Genomic DNA, 21,814 nt, shown 5'->3' on the forward strand with positions numbered 1-21,814 from the left:
ATACTGGGGGCTTTTGTTTAAGACCATCACCCAGCCATCCTGTTTTCGCAGCTCCTCGGGACAATCAGCCAGGGGAGCGCTATTGGGGCCTACGCTACCTTCACCTGCTCTGGCTACAGGGCAGAGCAGTCAGTGAATTGAAGCAGAGTCTCTAATTCAGGCCTCCAGAGCTACAAATAGGCTGCAGTTATTACAAGTATCATTACTGCTAAAGGAGGCCAAAGAGTAACTAAACATCTGACACAAAGAGCAGGAAAGTGCAGGAGGGACAGGTGAAGAGGCCATGCTGCTAGCGAATCCCTTAAGACACAATAAGTGAATACTGTGAATATAATTAGTGAGTGAATACACACAGTGTGCTTCAGATGAAGCATGTGAAGATTACACTATGAAATAAGAAGTTATCTGTAAGTTTTTAATTAAATTGGCTACGCAGATAAGCTACATAAAACACCACTGTGTGTTGGAACAGGGAGAAAAAAGTAACGTAACATATAACTAGGGCTGCCACAAACGATCATTTTGATAGTCGACTAGTCACCGATTATTTTTGCGATTAGTCGACTAATCAGATCATCATCCATTGGATGTAAAACTACAGCTTATTGCACCAGCAGCATCTGCTCTTATATAACTATCATTAGCTTACAGCTTTAAGTGTTTAAGGTCTGTGCTAACTAAAAATAAAGACAAGATGATAGTTTATTAAATTTTAATGAAATTTGCAGATTGTTTCGGTGAAGCTTAATAAACTCCTTGCTATCTAAAATATAACAGGACACTGGAGTATATTCTGGAGCATCTCACACTTCTGATAATCAGCTGTCTGCTTGATGTTTATTCAGCTGTGTAAAAACTATAACTTTAATCTCAGACAAACTGATTTACTCAGGAACAAATAAAATACTAAAAAAAGCCAAACAATAACATTTTAAGTTATCTAGAAAGTGTACATTATTGTACTTTATTGAGCCCCGTGGGGAAATTGCTCTCTGCATTTAACCCATTCACTCAGTGAAGCAGTGGGCAGCCATTGGGCGCCCGGGGAGCAGTGTGTAGGGACGGTACCTTGCTCAGGGGTACCTCAGGGTAGCTGTTAAGGGGAATCGAACCCCCGACCTTCCGATCATGGGGCAACCACTCTACCTACTGAGCTATCCCTGCCCTAAGTGACTCATATATATTTAACCTGAGTAGCGAAAGACGGCGGTGGGTTTGAAAACGATTTGCGGGGAGTCCGGTGTTCTCACGGCGCTAGTGAGCCTAGCCCCCGGCTCGCTAACGAGCTAGTGGGTAACAGACGTCTCCGAAAACGTCGGAGCGCTTTTGAAAATATGTGGTGTCCTGATAAACTGAGCAGATATTTGAGGTTTACACAGCTACATTCTCGCCTGAAAATATGTTAAACGTTTATTTTGTGACCCAGAAAGAATAATAAGAATAACATTAAAACTAACTAACTAGCTGCCGCCATTGTTGGAAACTGAGCTGGGCCGCGCTATGAATTCTGGGACACAGCTGCTTCTTCTTCTTCTTCTTCTTCGGGGTTTAACGGTAGCTGACATCCTTGTACATGCTGTGCTGCCATCTTCTGTTTCAGTTCGTTATTACACTCTTAAATCCTGCCACTTATTCCTGCGTCTTTTGTGATCTTACAAAGCTTCAAACGACGCGTCGACTATTAAATCAGTCGTCGACGATTTTGATAGTCGACGTAATCGTGACTAGTCGACTAATCGTGGCAGCCCTACATATAACCCACATATGTAACCCATACGATTTAAATAGATTATTTTCTTGTGACACTGCTTAGTTTAGTTCTGTACTCTCTCCTGGTCTTGTGTGTATTTATTTCAGTTGTATGTTTCATACACACTTTTGTTTTGTTGTTGCTGTTTTTTGTTTTTGCTTAATTCATTGGTTATTTTATAACCAGTTCTTCTGCTTGTAAATGGTAAATGGCCTGTATTTGTATAGCACTTTTCTAGTCCCTAAGGACCCCAGAGCGCAGTACTGTGTGTACTGTTTGTTTATATGGACTGAATTAAGACTGCGAGGAAGAGACAAGAAGAGATATGGCCACATTTCACATGTGATGTCAGGGGAAATGGGAGCCTTTGTGAACCTTATGGAGCAACTCACCAGTAAAAGCACGATAAACTTTTACACTTTATACTTTAGTCAAATGAATTAACGTAAGATGATTGTCGATTAAATCTAATCAGAGTTAAGCGATTTGAATTCAGATGTGTAAATTACTAATAAAGTCACAAATGTTTGCAATGATGTAAATGTAAATGATGACTTTTTGAAAGTGAATTTTGCTTCATTGTAGCTGTTTAAGTATTTGTATTGTGCACCGGTGGATGTACTAATTTATCACTGGCATCACTTTCATACTCAAATCTTAACCGAAAAATTCCCAAGGCGTATTTTGAAGCACTCTCATCCAGTCCATCCAGCCATGGTATGTGGATTCATGTGTTTTCTGCAGACTGAACAACTTTTTGCTTATAGGTCTCTGTTTTGGCCTAAGTTAATTTCTAGATTATGAGTCTGGACTAATTGGGCAGGAGTGCAGTGGCTTCAGAACCTGCCTTAGAATCCTCCACTAGAAACACGTTTTGTTTTGTTTTTTCACTCAATCTGAGCTCACCTTGACACTGGCTCCGCCTCTTTGTTCTTTGTCAAGTGTGTGTAGGCAGACTCTAGCTCCACGTGAAACTATGATGGCATCATCTTCACTGCTGCTGTTGTGTCATCCGTGTTTTTCTTTAAAACTGGGGGTTAATGTTATCATACTTTTTATTCACACGCTGCTCCCAAATACACTTCTGTGGGAGGATGTTTTTAGTCGCAAATGTGGGTGAAGCACTCGCATGACAATGGCATGCTACAGAGCCATGCATTAACTGAAGCATCGAAGCAAAGAATTTGTGTTAAGGATTATTTATACTCTAATTGTTCAAATTACTTAATAAATCGCAGCATCCCTAATTTCCTTACTGTAGAGGAAGAACATTATGGAAAAGTTAGAAATGAACTTTGCCCAAAGTGCTAGTTATGCTTAAAAAAAGAAAAAAAGAGAAATGAGAGATCTTGCTGTGAAAGATTGAACCATTCACTGCCTGCATTTTAAAACTGACTAAAACTAAATAAGAAACACATTTTAATAAATTATTGTAAAGGTGGAATAGTTTATTTTCTTGTCCACATCTGCCTGCAGCTCTTAACATCCTCAGATCTGAGTCCTGTCTGATTCGGCTGCTCTTTGATTAATAATCCACACTTGGTAATGCAACAACTTGAGAAGGAAATCGCCTAGGATTTTGAAGTTGATACCATAGGTATAGTGGTTGTGTGGAAAATTGTTTGCCCACTTCCGGGCATTGTATTTGTCACACTTAAATGTTTCAGATCAAACAAATATCAAATAAATATTTGACAAAGATCACACAAGTAAACACAAAATACAGTTTCTAAATGAAGGTGTTTATTAAGAGGGGAAAGAGATCCAAACCTACATGGCCCTAACCCTAATAACCCTTTTTATGGCAAAGTCATGAGCACTGACCTTAATCGAGGCCTGCAGTTCTTTGGATGTTGTTCTGGGGTCTTTTGTGACCCCTTGGATGAGTTGTCTGCGTGCTCTTGGTGGCCAGCCACTTCTGGGAAGGTTTACCATTGTTCCATGTTTTTGCTATTTGTGCATAATGGCTTTCAATGTGGTTTGCTGAGTCCCACAGTTTCAAAATGGATTCATAACCTTTTCCAGACTGAAAATTACTTTGTTTCTGATTTGGTCCTGAATTTCCTGATCATGGCAGCAGAATGTCTGGCTTTTGAGTCTGTTGAAAAGCCATATCACCAGGTATATTCTTGTTTCACCGTCCACCTTTTCTGTAGCTTTCATGTTGCATTTAAATGACGTCGCAGGATGCACGGATGCATTGCTATGACGACAACCACGCATGTTAGGTAGAACCAGATTGTAGTGGAAAACCAGTCGATCTGAGTCGGATCATGGCAGTCTGTGGCAAGTTGATCCGAGTAGGTACTAATGGAAAAGGGACTTATGTGGCTATTGGGTAACTCCTAATAGTTAAAAGGCTAATGTTAATGTGAGCGCTGACCAGTTATTTAGTACTTCACCGTTGTTGAAATGGGAAATTTACTGGCCTCTGAAGCGTTAGTCAGGGGGAGGAGCTGTGTGTCTCTCCACAGTGGTACAGTGTGCAGGTGAGTATAGGCTGGAGGAGGCATAGATGGCACCGTTATTATTCACAGTTATTCACAGTTATTCAGTTACTATAGAATTTTTTATTTTTATTTATTTTTTTTTTATTAACTCAACAGACACCTGCTTTTTCAGGTAGATGAGAGATGAGGGTCACCTAGAAGGATGTATGGGTGTTATTGACAGTAAAACAAAAGGCCTAGGTGGCAGCTAGAGACCTAAGTGGGAGCAAAATATTAACTATCTGACACCTTTGGTGTGTGCTGCCAGAAATGGGGGTAGTTACAGGTTCACCTGTTGAAGCTTTTCATAACTATGCAGATCGTGTGAACTGTAGGCTATTTTTTTTCCATCATTTTGATGCAAAATGTGTGAATGTGTGTGTGAATGGGTGGATGACTGAATGTAGTGTAAAGCGCTTTGGGGTCCTTAGGGACTAAGTAAAGCGCTATACAAATACAGGCCATTTACCATTTTACCATTCAAAATGGACTAAACTCTGAAGTAAAAATGCAACACCCAAAGGGTAAGATGTGTCCTTGATGATTTATAACAAGACAAAACATGAGCATCATGGCAACAAAAGAAAACTGTTTTATTTCAAGTTGCTCGTTTTCCTTTAATTAGGATTTTGTCTTTTTTTTTTTAAAGTTAAAATCTATAAAATCTAATTATTCACCCACCTGTAGAGTTTTCTTTTTCTTTGTAAACTGAACCTTTTCTGTGATCAACTGACTATTTAAGATGTTTCTTTTTAATCATTCTTGATTGGCATGCTATATTTTTTTCACAGTAGCATGCAAGTGTATCTCTACAGGCTTTGTTTTCTGCAGACAGGAGTAAAAGTGGTGATGTATCGTACCACAATGTCCCTAAATCAAATAAAATACTAGGCAAATTATCAGATAATTCTGATCTGTAGTATCATTTGTCTTTAGCAGTTGCCCTCATTTATCTTTGAGAACTATACCACATTATTAATCCCCTTGGAATTGGTTTTATATATATAACCACTTGGACCTTAAACACCTTTGTATGAAGTCCCTGTCATTTAATGGCTCAGGTCTGAAACTACTATCACTTAGAATCAGAGTTTAGTTAATGTAAACTTTGTGCACTCGACCACCCTCCTCTTAATCTTTGGTTTTTCATTATAGGAAGGAATGAGTGAGGTGGTGGGAGACGTGATATCCTGGCAGCCAGAGCTAACAATCTGTCTGTCTAGCAATCTAATGTTTGCTAAACTAAAGAGGGTAAAGAGAGGTACCTCTGCTATGTTTGCTGTAGTGCTGTACTCCTCTTGCCTCCGTCTCTTTCTGCTGTTTAAATACAAAAAAATTATGTTTTGCTTCATGCATATTCACCAGAAAAAGTTCTTTTTTTCTTCAGGTTTCAGTAAAACATCTGTGGTTTCTATTTCATGCACCCTTTATACCTCCCTTTCCCCTTCAGAGCAAAGACATAACACCCCACAGCCCCCTAACTAGCAGTGGACCTTTTAGTAATCACTCATCCCGGTCATCGTAACTGAGAATAGTTCAGTGATTGCCAGCTGAAGATCACTGCGAGGTGAGGTCCTGTGTGTTCAGTTGATTTGGTGTCTTATGACGTGTTTCTTTGTGTGAGATAGGTGTGTTCACATGTGAAAGCAGTTCCTAGCAGCAGCTCTCATACAGCTCCTGCTTCCCCTGTGTTGACAGGATGAGTATTACTGTTTGTACCTGTAGTTTGTGACTTGATCAGATATCATTCAAGAAGACTTGTTCCTGTCTTGAGCGAGTGCTGGCATAGCTGCCATTGCAAAAGATCTCGAGTGGAATGTTTTGGATGACATGGATTTGCAGCTACTCATCTTGAACTAAGCAGTATGTTAGCTTTGTGTTTAAGAGCCACGAGCTATGGAGCAGCTCTGCTTGGTTAAGCAGTGTGAGTTTCCTGTTGTGGGATATAGGCGTGTTTTTGCATGGCTGCACTCCCTAACTTAGATGGCTTGATGGATATACTGGGAATTTGATGATATCGCTGAGCTGTGTTATGAAAAGCAAACAGTGTCTTGCTGCTTGAGAGCAAAGGCATCCAGGATGGTATATTGAATAACATAAGAAGACAAGCCTGTTAAATTTGCAGTCAGAGGTAAATAAAGTCTAAATCATTATCTTCATGGGAGATGGGCTCATGGTGACCATAGTGATACAAGATGGAGTGTTCGCGGTCATTTGCTTCTCCAGGGGTGGCACGAACCAGCATTTGTGACATCACAATCCATTCTGCAGTCACCTGTTTCAGCCAATACACACACACACACACACACACACACACACACACACACACACACACACACACAAACAAATCAAACATTTCTCCCATAAAAGAAATGTTTGATTCATGACCTGGACAGAGCTATGATGTTTTTAAGCAATTCTTATAGTGAATTTTGATGTTGAAATCTTGCTGTTTTTAATCAAAGTCAAAAATATGAGAAGATTGTGATCAGAGAATACAATGGTTGAAACAGAGCTGGTGCCAAGGTACACTTCAGAGTCCGGCTAATGCTTCTTTTTAGGTCAGACCTTCCCAAAGTGTGGGGCCGCAGAGCCATTGCAGGGGGACGCGGCGCTTGGACACTGCTAGCACAGGGCGGCCACAGAAACGCAAAGCAGGAGATGAAGCATCGCTGGCTATGTTTCCAAACCAACTTCATTCTAAGCCACTTGAAAATATGGTGAAGCATATCTGCCCTTTGGTTTCACCTGCACAAGTGCCGAGGTAGGTCTCCCTGCAGGATTGGTTTTCCCTGTGTCGGGAGCAGCGCTGGGCTGTTTAAATCACAGACAAACAGTATTCCACAGTTGTTTATGTTTTTAAACCCATTTTGCATAGAGAGGCGTTTTTTGAAAAAAGCATTGATAGCAATGTTGATTATTACACATGGAAAAAAAACAACTACAGTAAAAGAATCACACTATGACGCCTCTGTCTTTCTAAATGGAGGGACAGTAACTGTGTGTGTATGTAAGCGTGTAAAACCTGAAGATAGTAAGATTAACAGTATTTTGTCTCTATCTGCCATTCTGCAATTCATCTCGTGTAAACGTGGCGCACAGCGTGACGTGAAAAAAGGCACATACCTTTGACGTTGCGTGACGAACTCTGTATTCCTCGTCCACACGTAACGGGAAAAAAATGAGTTTTAGAAAATCTCAGTTTTCGATGATTCAAAACGCCGTTTACGTGTGGACGAAACAGCTGCGTTTTCAAAAATACCCGCGTAGGTGTGGACGTAGCCTAAAAGAGTTAGTAGTAGAGCAGGGCGATATGGCCAAAAATATTTATCACGATATATATTTGAAAATTAGCGATAACGATATAACTGACGATATAATTGATGCGAGACAAAATACAACTCCACAACATTACTAGCGCAAAAAGACAACCTATCATTTATTTTCACTTAAGCAAGAAGCTGGTTTTTATGTACATTAAAGCTTTATAAAAATGTAACAGTGCAAATGCAAATTCCTTGCTGAAAATTTAACCAAAAGGCATTTCCAGTAGAAATGGGCTGACATATCCTGAGCATAACCATGTATAATATCCACTGAAGTTAAAAAGAGGTGCTTTGCAACATTAAACTGCAGTGTGCAGTACGTATTTTTCGGACCATAAGGTGCACGGGATTATAAGGCACATTAAGCGAAACGAAGCAGTCAGATAAGTCAAACTTTATTAAACTCATTCTTCTTGCTTCCTCCACTTCTGTACCATTGATTCATTAATGTTGAATTCTCTGGCAGCTGCTCTATTCCCATGTTGTTGCAGTATATTAATGACTAACCTCGTATTGTGGATGGATTATCTCAGTTGTTCTCCTGACTGAAGATTGGTCCTTTTACAGCATCCTGCCATGCGATTGCATTTGTCTCTAACCATGAGGAACCTTAACGTTAACTTTTATAAGTGGAAAAGTGTTAGTGTTCGTCCTCCAGCTTCACTGTTTATGTTATGCTAACATAGCTGTGTCGCTAACGATCACGTAGCACATCATTATATACCAGCTAGCCCAACTTCAGTAACCCTACAAACGTCACTGCTGTTTAGTTTCCTGTCTTCATTTATGTTGGAAGTGATAGCAGAGCTGTACGTTTGAATTTTTTCAGAAATCTCTCAGTCAGAACATGCAATATCATGCTTAGGTAACTAGCGAAACTAGCGAGCTAACTTCCGCTAGCTTCCTGCTAACTTCTAACTCCGTTAAATATAATAAATTTTGTTTTCATGGATGCCTGGAAGTTAAACTTCATAGTTTCACCTGGTAAAGCAGCAATGCTGATCGTTTTTATTAAAGATGAATTTAGACAGTTTTTAACTCTTAGTGATGCTGCAGTGTTCGTTTGACCTGAAGATACGGAGTTTAGGACCCAGATTACTCCCAGATTTAAGGGCATCTTAGTCCGACGGCCGCTTGCATGTTCTGCAAAAAAATGTGCTTTGTCGTGTATCTGATGGACAAACACCAAACCAGTTCCACATCACTGAAGTTGCACCATTTTTACAAACCAATTCTGGTTCATCTGTTTCACTCAACAATCGGCCATGTGCGTATGAAAACAAAGGCACTGCGCATGCGCGTTTTACTCATATTCTATCGCGATATTTCATTTTCCTATCGTTGCCTAACATTATACCGGTATTACCGTGAACGGTATAATATGGCCCAGCCCTAGTTAGTAGTTTGTTTTCTTACTACCTGCAGATTACTTGTATTTGCTTAATTGTTTACTAAATGTTTGAGGTGTGAAAGAAACCGCAATGGAGCAAAATATGAGCGTGTGTGGTTGGAGGATGTGTTCGTGCATGTGCGCGAGAAGGGGGGGGGGGCGCAAACATTTTTCTTGTAAAACAAAGGGGGGCCTAGCAAAAAAAGTTTGGGAACCACTGTTTTAGATCATGTTATAGTGCCTTAGATTTATTTATTCATTTATTTTTGACAAAAAGATGGTCAATGCGTTTGACGAGCTGGGAGATATGTTGTTGCATTGTTGCAGGATCTGGAAAGGTTTTGATGTGGTCGGTCCAGGTGGATCAGTAGGACACTATAACATGCAAGTAAACTTCACAATTACTGGCCCTGCACAAAAGGGTGTTCAGCCACTGGAGAATGGCTGGTGTGTTTCTTAATCCAGATGGCATTAAGGTTTATTGTAAAACATTGTCAGGTGTCTTACAGACAGGAGTTTGGTTCATGGGACCTACCAGTATCCTTAAAGGAGATCTGTCTTTGTTATTAACTTAAAATGATATACTCAGTAAAGTCATTCATTCATGGAAGTGGGAATGAATCTGGCTTGTAACGGCACTAACCTTGCAGAAGTGATTGCAAAATCAAAATTGATCAGGTTTTAGGACAAGCAGTGATGGTGAGCTCCAAGGACTATTAGTGGGCACAGCAAAGGTCAAGGACTTACTTACTTTACATTACTTACATTTTGCATTAACACACGTAATAACAAAGTAATCAAATGTATTTTTAACATTGCTCAATAGGACCCTCAGAAATAAAATTAAATTAAAATTTTAGGTAATAGAAATTGAAGTGCTAGTGGTATTTTGAACAAAACATAATGTAAAAATAGGAAACTATTTGTGTCAAAATGGATTCTGTTTAAAAGAAAAAAAAAAAGTTCAAATACAGCTTCAAATTAAATCGAAAAGGTATTTACTTTCAGTCCAAAAACCCACATTTCTAAAGCTTACAGATGATTCAGTTCATGAATTCCGATTACAGTGGACATGCTCTGGAGTGAGGCTTGCTCTTATCTTTGAGATAACGTCCCCAGCTGCAGCTGATTTTCATGCTGTCATGACTTTAGTCTTTGACAGGTGCATGAGCCTCTTTTTCAGGACAAACTCATCTACACTAGTTAAACAGAACAAAACAGAAAAGACGGTTACTAATCACAATTAATTATATTAAACATAGACATTAACTACCTAACGTTAGGTTTGTTATTCAGAATAAACACTAATATTAATGTAAGAAAAAAATCAAACAAACTAGGAGACCGTGTAGCTGCTCCTACTCATTAGTTATCAAAACTGAACTGGTGTTCGCTTCATTTGAGAAGTTTTCGACAGGTAAGCTAATATCAACATTACTGTACAAACATCAATATTACTGTACAAATATTAACATAAACAGTGCGTAGTGTTTGAACGACTAACTTAACTCCCTAAAATGGACCAATTCAGAATTGAAATCGCACTCTCCAGGGTGCTGGTGTTTTAAATGCTTGTGCACTGCAATTTTACTGTGTTGGAAGGAAAACTCTGCTTTTCACAGTCTGTGTTTAACTTTGTTTTCTGTGAAATGCTTTCACTTAAAAAAAAAAAAAAAAAAAAAATACAAAAATCTGTTTCCATTCTCTTCTGTGCTCCTGTTTTGCCGTTCGCGTTATGTTCTTATGCTTAGTATTGGGTGCAGTATTGGCAGATGATACAAGTGACACTACCCCCATAGCTTCCTGTAGTGTATTGCAGTTACAAAAACATATTTTGCAACATAAATTTTGCCTCAGACAGTCAGAAATATTATAATTCAGATCATGCATCAGTACATTTCCATATTTTTATATCTATAAAAAGAAAGCTGACACTTGCGAGACTTTATCAAAGGTGTGAGCATCACAGCAGAGGCCTTTGTGTCAAAGTAGCTGGGGATGAAACAGAAAAACATGAAGATGGTTTTCCTGGCCTGGGATTTTATAAAAATATTCTGCAGTAGATCAAAAATGAAAGAAAACCATTCATCAACATATGAACATGACCTGATGCTGCTGAAGTGAAGCAGAGCAAAGTTACAGCAGTTTTATTACAGACACAGCTGAGCGTTTTGCAAGGTTAAAATTTGATCAGTATTGAACAGCAGAAATGAGGTTTTCTTTTCGGAAGTAAGTAAAAGGAAAAAAACAGCGGCCGACAGCCTGTAAACAATGGTAGACTTGTGCGTAACAAGCAAGTGAATAATGCAGAAAAAAGATTTTTAGACGGGAAACTGTTCTTGAAGTGCAGAGAGAGAGAGCTGTGCATGAAGTGTGATTTTTATCGTGGTGGAAGCAAAACAGCAAAAGTAAGAGGGAATTCATGACGATGTTTATCAAATGTGAAGCGTAGTTTGCTGCTTCTTTTACTGCTGGTTCAGTGAACTTTGGTTGGAGAGAGATAAAACCTGCAGCTCAGAATCTAGCGCAAAAAATACGTAAACACAAAGCTCGGACCCACCGAAACGCTTTGTGTTTATGTCTTTGTGCAGAATCCGTGTACCTGCTCTCATTTACTGTTTTAGCTGTTTGGTGGTTGTTGAAATTTTGTGAGGTTTAACCTGAGATTCTGGCTTTTCGGGCAAAATAAATTTATATTAAAAAATTGATTCAGGATTTTAATGAATCGATATCACATTAAAATCGATTCTAGCTTGGATAATCAATAAATTGATAATCAAAACCCACCTCTAGGGATGAGACAAAAAAGCATACACCCTACATTCCGGTGGGAGGAGCTATGAACAACAGTTACATGTCAATTCAACAACTCTGCACCAGTTGAAAATACTTTTTATTTGATCTCTGGAAATATTCTAATAATTCGAGAGACTGGAATTACGATTTTTCCTGAGCTGTAAGCTATGATGATTGACATTAAATATAATAATTTATGTGTAATCATGGAATATACAAAAGTTTACTTTAACCTATTTTTGTTTTTTTCCACACAAGACTGCTGTGTTAGTGCTTGTCTTGGCGTGCTTGACCTTTCTAAACATTGAATATACTGGTCTGACAGAAATCTGGTCTGGTCTGAAACACTTAAAGGGATGATGCAACATTGAGTAGGTCTATTTAGTCCTCAGAACAAGTGACTGGTGAGTCCACCCAGTCTGTTTGGGACAGTCTGAGGAAGTATGAGGAAGCTTGAGTTGGAAATGTGAGTCATGGGAACACTGAGGGCAATAACAGAACTATGTCTGGCTTTGGACTGAGGCAAATGACCTGGCTCAGACATGTGAGTCGTGGCACAGACTTTTGTTATGAAAATGGACGGTCATGGACTGCAGATCACACATTTGACCACTGGTATGAGCTTTGCTTTGCCATTGTCTGAATCTGGAACTCCAAGTAGCTTTTCTGTTCCATAGCTGCAAAACAGAGCGTGGTGCTCTGTGGTTGACATATATATCCAGGACATACTGATGAGAAGTGGGCTACTGGAACAAGAGGGCACAAGCTGGCAAGAGATGATAATAAGGCGCTGTTGGAATGCTACTACGCGAGTCAACCCCAGTGGAAGGAGAATCTTTGATACCCAGCATCCAGATCGACAGCAAAACAACTAGTAGCTCAGTGTAAATGGTAAATGGCCTGCATTTGTATAGCGCTTTTCTAGTCCCTAAGAACCCCAAAGCGCTTCACACTACATTCAGTCATTCACCCGTTCACACACACATTCACACACTGGCGATGGCAAGCTACATTGTAGCCACAGCTGCCCTGGGGCGCACTGACAGAGGCGAGGCTGCCAGACACTGGCGCCACCGGGCCCTCTGACCACCACCAGTAGGTGATTAGTGGCTGACCTTCTCTGCCACCTGAGCTACAGCCACCCCAACATTTGCAAGAAGAAACTGCTCTCACATAGAGCTGGGCGATAGAATGATAACGATATGTATTGCGAAATAACTTTTTCTCGATAGAAAAATTAAACTATTGCGATAGGCCTCACCGCTCTTGTCCTCTTTAAAAAAAAAAAAAAAAAAAAAAAAAAAAATGAACAGCCAATCCAAATTAAGTAGCGCAGAGCCGAACCAATCACAGCCGCAGCGTCACGTCACGTGACTTGTTACATACAGCACAAGTGCCAAGCCGCACATGTGTATTTGTTTGGGAAGCAGCCAGCCGCCGTGCCGCCCGGATAATGAAGGAAATGAGTGTGCCGACTAGAGAAAAATCAACCGAGAGCATGACCAAAGGTTACCGAAGAGAAAACAGATGATGGTTCCAATGCCGGAGAGATTGTCGAACGGAAGAGCCATAGAAGTTCCGTAGTGTGAAGGTATTTCGGCTATTTCAAGTCTGACAAAAAACAGAGTAGCGTGCACTGTAAATTGTGCCGAAAGCAAGTCTGGAAATACAATAAACCGGTGCATGCTCAATCTCTGACTGGAAGCACTAATTCGATATTATCACCCTCACCCAATCCAGGGCATCAAACCCCAAGTGCGATGGAAGAAGGATCGTTGAGTGCGAGAGGAACTAACCTGAAAGATTGGATCATAGCTGGTTATCAAGATTATGTACCCTCTGAGGATCTACTAGATGATGTCAATGCAGTACTATGGACAATAGTACTTTGTGGCATTTAAAAAAAAAAAAAAAGAGTCGATGTTGCGTAGAGGGTGAGGGAAGCTGTTCCACAGTACTGGTTTGGAAAGCGCAATCCCATGGAAAAGTCAGAAGACCACAATCAGTGTATCTAAGAATCCAGTTTTGAGAGCAAGGGTGAAGAAGCTTGATAATATAAGTGGGGGCCTCTCCTCGTAAAGATATAAAAGTAAGAGTGAGGATTTTAAACTGATATCTGTACCCACTGGAAACCAGTGGAAGGACTTCAACAAGGGAGTGATGTAAGTGAATTTATGAGTGTGGGTTAACAGCCTTGCTGTGGTATTTTGGATCACTTAAAGGTGATGTAAAGAAATCTTTGACAGATAGGAAAAGAGTGCATTACAGTAATCTAATCAGGAGACGATGAAGGCATGAACAAGTATTTCCTGTTCATCTTTGGAGACAATAGTCCTACGTTTGGCAATATTTCTTAAATGAACAAAGCAGGTGCAGGTCACAGACTTGATATGAGCATCAAAAGACAGAGATTGATCAAAAATTAAATGGCCTGTATTTGTATAGCGCTTTACTAGTCCCTAAGGACCCCAAAGCGCTTTACACATCCAGTCATCCACCCATTCACACACTGGTGATGGCAAGCTACATTGTAGCCACAGCCACCCTGGGGCGCACTGACAGAGGCGCCACCACCACCACCAGTAGGCAACGGGTGAAGTGTCTTGCCCAAGGACACAACGACCGAGACTGTCCAAGCCGGGGCTCGAACCGGCAACCTTCCGATTACAAGGCAAACTCCCAACTCTTGAGCCATTATTTCCTTAAGACAGTCCATTAGAGTAGATAATTTGTCTAGTTCACAAGGTTTAAAGGAGGTGTTTAATTGGGTATTGTCTGCTTACTGATGGTAGGAAATAATTTTGAAACTACTAATGATAAGTCCTAAAGGCAGAATATTTAATGACAACTAGAAAAAGTTGCATTTCCTGCGAAAATGCAGTGTGAATGCCGTGTAGTGGAATCTGAAAAAGCAGAAAAAGGAGAACTATCTGCTGAAAACACTGTGTAGAAGCTGAACTCTGCTGAAAAGTGCTTTATTTGAAAGATTACACTGAAGAGCGTCAAGAAAGTAGGGAGAGTGCGAGGAGGGAAGATGTGCGGCAAGAGCCACAGGTCAGATTTGAACCTGCGCCACCTGGTCTCAAGGTGGCTGCTCATCTCACTTTTGAACTTTCTGCTGAAAAGAGCTGAAGAAACAGAAAATTTGCCCTGAGCAGGGTACGAACCTGGGACTTCTGGTCTCAAGGCGGCTACTCGTGTCAGTGAGCTAAACTGGTTTTCCGGAAATTGAATCGAGAAGGAGAAACTGACAATTCTGCTAAAATGAGCAGAAGAGCGTGAGATTTGTGCTGATAAGAAGTGAGAAAGCTGAAAATTCTGTTGAAAAGAGGTGAACTTTTTGAACTTTCTGCTGAAAAGAGATGAGGAAACAGAAAATTGTGTTGAAAGAGGTGAAGACACTGAAAATTCCGCTGAAAACAGACCAAAAAGCGAAAATTCTGCTGAAAAGAGGTTTCTGCTCAAAACAGCTAAAAAGGTGCTGAAAAGGGGTGGAAAAAAAACTGAAAATTCTGCTGAAAAGGGGTGAAGGGGTAAAATTTATGTTGAAAAAAGTTTAACTGTGAACTTAAAGAAATGTTGCCATAAGCGGGATTTGAACCCGGGCCTCCCGGTCTGAGAACGGCTGCTCATCTTACTGAGCTAAAACACGGTTCAGCCCGGCAAGCAAAACTGGTGATCACACTGATAATGTGGTCCCATTCAGCAAAATGGGCCAAAAATAGCATAAAAAGCTTAATATCAGAGGGGCCGATGGCGCAATATGGCAGCTTCTGTCAGTCTATCCCAGGGCAGCTGTGGCTACAACTGTAGCTGCCTCCACCAGTGTGTGAATGTGAGAGTGAATGAATAGTGGAATTGTAAAGCGCTTTGAGGGCCCCGAAAAGCGCTATATAAATGCAATCTATTATTATTATTATTATTATTATTATTATTATTATTATTATAATATCTCAAAAAGTATAAAAGTTATGAGCACCAAAAGATATAGCTGGCATTAGCAGAAGGTTTTGTGCAACGTTTGTGTGAAGAACCACTTGTAACACACAGCATCTACATTAAATAGCGGTTGTATTATGATTTCACACAAAATCTCAGATGGAGAAGAATGTTTGGTCGCTGAAATGGGACAAATGATGAATACATTTACATTTGAATCCTAATTTCCCAGTGACTTCACAGACAACCAAACATGTAGCCAGGGGCCTTATGACACCCAGGTCTCATGTATTTTGTTTAATAGGTTTCTATAGACATTAGTGAAGCAAAAGTTTTGGTACTCCTAGTAACCCCTTTTTCCTTGAAACTGCTGGTTGTGTATTGATGCAAGAAAAAACATGAGCCACTCTGTACTTTTTTGGAAGGCAGCTGGACTGATTAATGTGGCTGTGTATCTGATGGTGTTATTCATCTCTGAATTGTGGCTGGAGAACACGCTTATGGAAGAAGACATGTTTTGATTGTTTTAAATAAATAGAATATCAATATTTGCTTTTCACTAAGGAATAACAAAGGTGTGAACTAGAGGATTTGTCTAATAACATGCCCTTTTTTCTCCTCTCTGAAACTTTTACTTTCAAGCTGGATCGTCTACCTCTATCTCCTGTGTCTCCTCCAGCCAGCAAGTGTCAGCGGGCCTTCTGGCTGCACACCGGTATTGACAGGATGAAAAGGTTCAGGCGGCACGGTCAAGAGTCCCAGAGGGATCGGCTAAAACAGGAACTCTTCGCGTTTAATAAGGCAAGTAAATTAGACCATACCACACAGTTTGCCATCTGTAGTGATGTGGTTCAATGTGAGTGATGAGAAGAAGAAGACAAAAATCATTCAGGAGACTCTGAACTATCTGCAGTCATGATATACATTCAAGTGACCAGGTTACTAAGCAGAAACAGAAAATAAAAGTAACCAGAACAAGATCAAGTAAGCTGTTCACTTTAAATTTATATATTAGTTTCTTTTTCTCGTGATTTTTGTCTGTACACCACCATGGTCCATTTAAATCAAACAACAGAGGCGTGATTGAAGTGCAAGCACTCAGCTTTAATTCAAGGGCTTTAACAAAAATATTGACTTAACTGTTATGGAATACAACCACTTTTATACATGGTTTCCATTTTTAGTACTCTGGTGTTCAGAATGTAATTCCAAAAATTATCATTTTTCAAATACTTAAGAACCTGACTTATCTCAGCTAAGAATATATACATTTCAGACAGAATGTCAAATAATTAATATAAGTGCGGTGCCTTTTAGAATCCATACAAATGTCAAACTTTGAACTCTAACCAGCGTAGGTATCCAGCTTAAGTAACCATAGCGATGTAATTAGGTTGATCCTAACATTAACAATATTATAGCCCTCTGGTTTTTCTAATCCACTAACAATAACCAAGTGACAATGAAGAAGCTTAGTGGAGAAAGCAGTGCCACCTGATTATTTCAGTGCATCTAAACCAGGGGTGTCAAACTTACTGTCTACGATACAATTACATACAACCCGCAGGATCATTTTATATGTCAGTTATTAATGTGGAAGCCGAATCTTCAGCCCTGTTGAGAATCCATGCAGGCAGTGGTGGAACTTTATTTTTGATGGGTACTCCATGTGGCCAATCACATGCAAAGACAGACTGGGATCATACCATTATGTGAAAGAAGGAAGAGGGCGGACGTTCCAAAGACGGCACGTGTAGTGGTGTAGCCAGTTACATGGAGAGACAGGAGAGTCGGATTTAAATGCTAGCAGGTCATTGTGGAGGACAAAAGGTTTCAAACTTGTCCAGGCTTTAAATCGTGTGTGTTCTCTTTAGTGGTAGTAAATGCATAAAAATAGGGCTTTTATTAAAACAGTGAAAAAAATCAAAAAACTCCTCCCTTGAAAAAGACTAAATTTACAGTTCAGTATTGAATATTACATTAAAAAACTGTATACAAAATGTCTTTGAATGGCAGAGATGCAGAAATGTCTGTAGTCATAGGTTTTACAGCTTTTACAGTTATATTTCTACTATCGAAATGTGTTTTGTTTTGGTTTTTTTATGACTACAGTTTTAAAAAATGGTCATATAAAAAAACTGTTAAATATGTAACTTCTTTACACTGTGGGAAAGGAGAGTTTCACTGGTCTGGGCCACTTAAGATCAAAGTGGGCTGTATGTGGCGCATAAACACTGCACTCATTTTACAGATAATTGTAATCATAATGATGACGCACTTTCTGCATAAAAGAAAGTGCGTCTGCAAAAAGACAATAACTATATGTAAAACCTAATGCGAAAGAAAAAATGTTTTGACAATATTATTGACAATTTTATTGACGAATAAAAACAAGATGAAGAGAGACGAGGTCCAATCAGAATGAATTGTGTTGTGTACAAAGAAGGGATGATGATCCAGTTAGAAGTTATCTTATGCAAAGTTAGACGTGCACAATTTGATCTGCCGCTGACAGACAAGGTTGGGCGAGCTCCCCGTCTCATGAAAAAACAACAAAATGTCAGAAGAGTAATCATATGGACACATTTCATGTCAAGGAAAGTCAGACACTTTGCAAACCGCGGCGCATAGAGCAACTTTCACCGGTTAAAAACACAACAAACTTTTATACTTTCTATTTTTGTCAAATGAATTGGTCTACAACAATCTTATGATATTTAATCAAATAAAACTAAATTATGACTAAAACAAAATCAAAATTTGCGTCAAAATTAACACTGGAACATTTATGTATACCTTTACATGTCCAATCTGAGATGTTGCTCTCAAACACTCATTCCTCCTGGTCCTCCTGGCGTGTTTTCAAAACTAAGAATTCTAATACGACTCGCCAGCTTGGCATAAAGACATCTAGCTGCTGTGATAGTGGCTGTTTGTTGGGTGTCATTGTGACAGATTCCCATTATAGCTTGTTCTGTGGCTAAAGATTGCTTCCAGTAAACAACGACACTTAAGGCACTTTGATTTGTGTGCTCCTTCCATTGTTGTAATCTTATTTTAACTTTATCATTTCCTTCCAACATTACTATGCTGTGTGGATGACCCTAGTAGTTATGAGTAAATGCTTTCTTTTTTTTTTTTTTTTTTAACCCCTCAGCCGTAGAAAGCTGGTTAGGGGTTGTCATTACCCTGCCCGGCAAGTTGGCAGGCGGTGTGGTTTGTTGTGAATGCGATAATGCAAGCAGAATTGCAACCATAGGTGTATCTACTAAAGTTAGACCAGTTTGAATCTCAGTGACTCAATGTCATGTTTTGTAAATGTGATAACTCAAAGTACTAAATGTAGCATATGTGACTCAAGTCACGTAGGATATATTTTTACCACTCCCTGCCACCAGTATTTTTACATTTTGTTTTGAGTCAAGTTCTTATTTTTTTGCTCTTGCATATACAGACTGATAGCGGCCGCAGCCTGGCAGAGTACGCCAAATGTACAAACATAGTAGTTGGTCATGTCCGTGGGTTCTAGACTTAATTTTCCAGACCAGTAAAACATCTAGTAAAAGCGTGATATATTGGACTGGGGAGCCAGTGAAATAAATATAAATATTAGACACTGCTGCTGACTGTTAAACTCTGATTAAAATCATTAGCTGTGAATTCTGACATTTATTGAGATGTATGAGGGCATTTCTTAAAGCTGGTATTGTTCTGTACACTCTTGTCTCTGTCCTTGGCTCTTTTGTCAAAGTTCTTTCTCACCCTCATCTTTTCACTCTCCTCCTCAGACAGTGGAGCATGGATTCCCCCACCAGCCCAGTGCTCTGGGCTACAGTCCCTCCTTGAAGCTGCTGGCCATTGGCACTCGCTCCGGGGCTATCAAACTGTATCCATCACTCTGTTAAATGTTCAGTTTCTATGCCATATGTTAAAACAAGATCTAGAGTGTAATTAAAGTGGTGGGTGGGTTCGTTTTGAGAGAGGTCAACTTGAGTCTAATAACAGATTAAATGTCATGTTGAGGCTGTCATTTTTAGCATCTACATGGATGTTAAAATCACCCACAATAATTATTTTATCTGAGCTGAGCACTAAATCAGATAAAAAGTCTTGAGAAATCAGACAGAAACTCAGTGTAAGGCCCAGGTGGATGATAGATGATAACTAATAATAACAATAATAATAATAATGTATACTTTATTGATCCCCGTGGGGAAAATCCTCTCTGCATCTAACCTACTCACTCAGTGAAGCAGTGGGCAGCCACTGGGTGCCCAGGGAGTAGTGTGTGGGGACGGTACCTTGCTCAGGGGTACCTCAGGGTACAGAGGATTCGAACCCCCGACCTTCTGATTATGGGGACCACCACTCTACCTAGAGTTATCCCTGCCCTAATAAGACTGTTATTTGAGTTTTTCAGCTGGGGTGGACAAGGCTGAGCATCAGGCTTTCAAATGAATTAAAACTCTGTCTTGGTCTTTGGTTGATTAATAAGCTGGTGTTGAAAATTGCTGCCACACCTCCTCCTCGGCCTGCTTCAAGGTTTCAGATAGAATGACTCATTCATTTAAGCTAACATAATCATCCTGCTGTAACCAGGTTTCTGTAAGGAAGAGTAAGTCAATTTGTTGATCAATTATTAAGTCATGTACTAACAGAGACTTGGGAGAGAGAGGCCTAATGTTTAATAATCCACATTTCACTGTTTTACTCGTGGTGCAGATGTGGATGCTGTATGTGGAGTCTCTAATTCAGTGATCTTGGCCTCCAGAGCTGCAAATAGGCTACATATAGTAGTATTTTAGTATTTATTTATTTATTGTCATTGTCAAGAACAATGAAATTGCGTTTGGGGCTTCCATACAACCCAAAAAAAAGAAGAAAATAATAAATACCCCTTAAAACCCAAGTGTACATATTTAACCCAGTGTGACTCCAATGCAATAAGACAATCCTTAGCAATAATGTTTGTAGAAATTCAGACAAAGACCTGAGAAACATGACAAAATACAACAATGCAACCCGTTCAATATTATTGTACTGTGAGATATGATATCAGATATGATAGTTATCTATTTAAGAAAGAGGGGGGGGGGGGGCAGGAGGGGGAAGAGAATAAAGATATGATGCACCAATGCAGACCAGTTCATTGCTATTAAGAAGTTGGATATGGTTATTGTCCGTGAGAGGGGGGCAGAGAGTTCAGGAGCCTCACAGCCTGTGGATACAGGCTGTTGGCCAGTCTGGATGTTCTGGCCTGTATAGACCTGTACCTTCTCCCTGAGGGCAGCAGATGGAAAAGGTGGCGCGCAGGGTGATGTTGGTCCCGCAGTACAAGTAGGATTACTGCTAAAGGAGGCTGAGGAGTAACTAAACATGTGACACAACAAGCAGGAAAGTGTAGGAGGGACAGGTGAAGAGGCCATGCTGCTAGCGAGTCCTTAAAGACACAGTGAGTGAATACTGTGACTATAAATTAGCAAGTGAATACACAGAGTGTGTGCTTTGGATGAAGCATGTGAAGATTACACTATGAAATAAATAAGTTATCTATTAGTTTTTAATTAAATTGCTGCACAAAAACACCACTGTGTGTTGGACCAGGAAGTGATCCTCTACTGCAGAGAGAGGGAACACCAAGTGACAGCGCCACCCAAAGGAGAGAGGAGGTCTAAGTTGTGACTTCTAAAGCAAGAAGATTTCTGGCTCTAATTCCCTGTACATAGTATCTTGGCGTCCCCTCAAACACTGAGATGCCTCCCTGAAATTAGGACTTAAAGTTTTGGATTTCTCTGTGTAAAATAGACCATCTTACTAAATGTGCATTAGCTTAGCTCTTCCCAGTGTGCTAGTATGATTGCAACTATGATAAATGGAGTCTGTGCTTAACCATTGTTCAGATATGGAGCTCCAGGTGTGGAGTTCATGGGGCTACATGATGAGAATGCTGCTGTCACACAGGTGCACTTCATGCCCCACCAGGTAATGTTTGATATAAATCACACAACATAGAATGCTAGCAGAATTTTTTTTATTGAGCTTGCTTGTACTATAGTGCTGTTCTCAATAGTGTGTATCAGGGAATACATTTTATTATATCTCTGATTATTTGTGACTCTTATTC

At 39.9% G+C, this 21,814-nt stretch overlaps 1 protein-coding gene across 3 annotated transcripts in view; it reads left to right on the plus strand.

Moving 5' to 3' along the window:
* The window catches only part of LOC146663022 (LLGL scribble cell polarity complex component 2-like), a 50,273-nt gene that overhangs the window by 9,396 nt on the left and 19,063 nt on the right, over positions 1 to 21,814 (plus strand). For 2 of the 3 annotated variants that reach the window (XM_085415604.1, XM_085415603.1), the window contains exons 2-4: positions 16,333 to 16,495; positions 19,483 to 19,576; positions 21,591 to 21,672. In XM_085415604.1, the coding sequence (XP_085271730.1) occupies positions 16,417 to 16,495; positions 19,483 to 19,576; positions 21,591 to 21,672 (255 nt within the window). In that variant the 5' untranslated portion in view covers positions 16,333 to 16,416. The remainder of the gene's footprint in view (positions 1 to 16,332; positions 16,496 to 19,482; positions 19,577 to 21,590; positions 21,673 to 21,814) is intronic. The other variant, XM_085415605.1, reaches the window with a different exon arrangement.

This window comes from Rhamphochromis longiceps, linkage group LG8 (assembly GCF_057381845.1).
Source record: "Rhamphochromis longiceps isolate RC_006_pf linkage group LG8, R_longiceps_female_GT1.1, whole genome shotgun sequence".
Taxonomy (NCBI): domain Eukaryota; kingdom Metazoa; phylum Chordata; class Actinopteri; order Cichliformes; family Cichlidae; genus Rhamphochromis; species Rhamphochromis longiceps.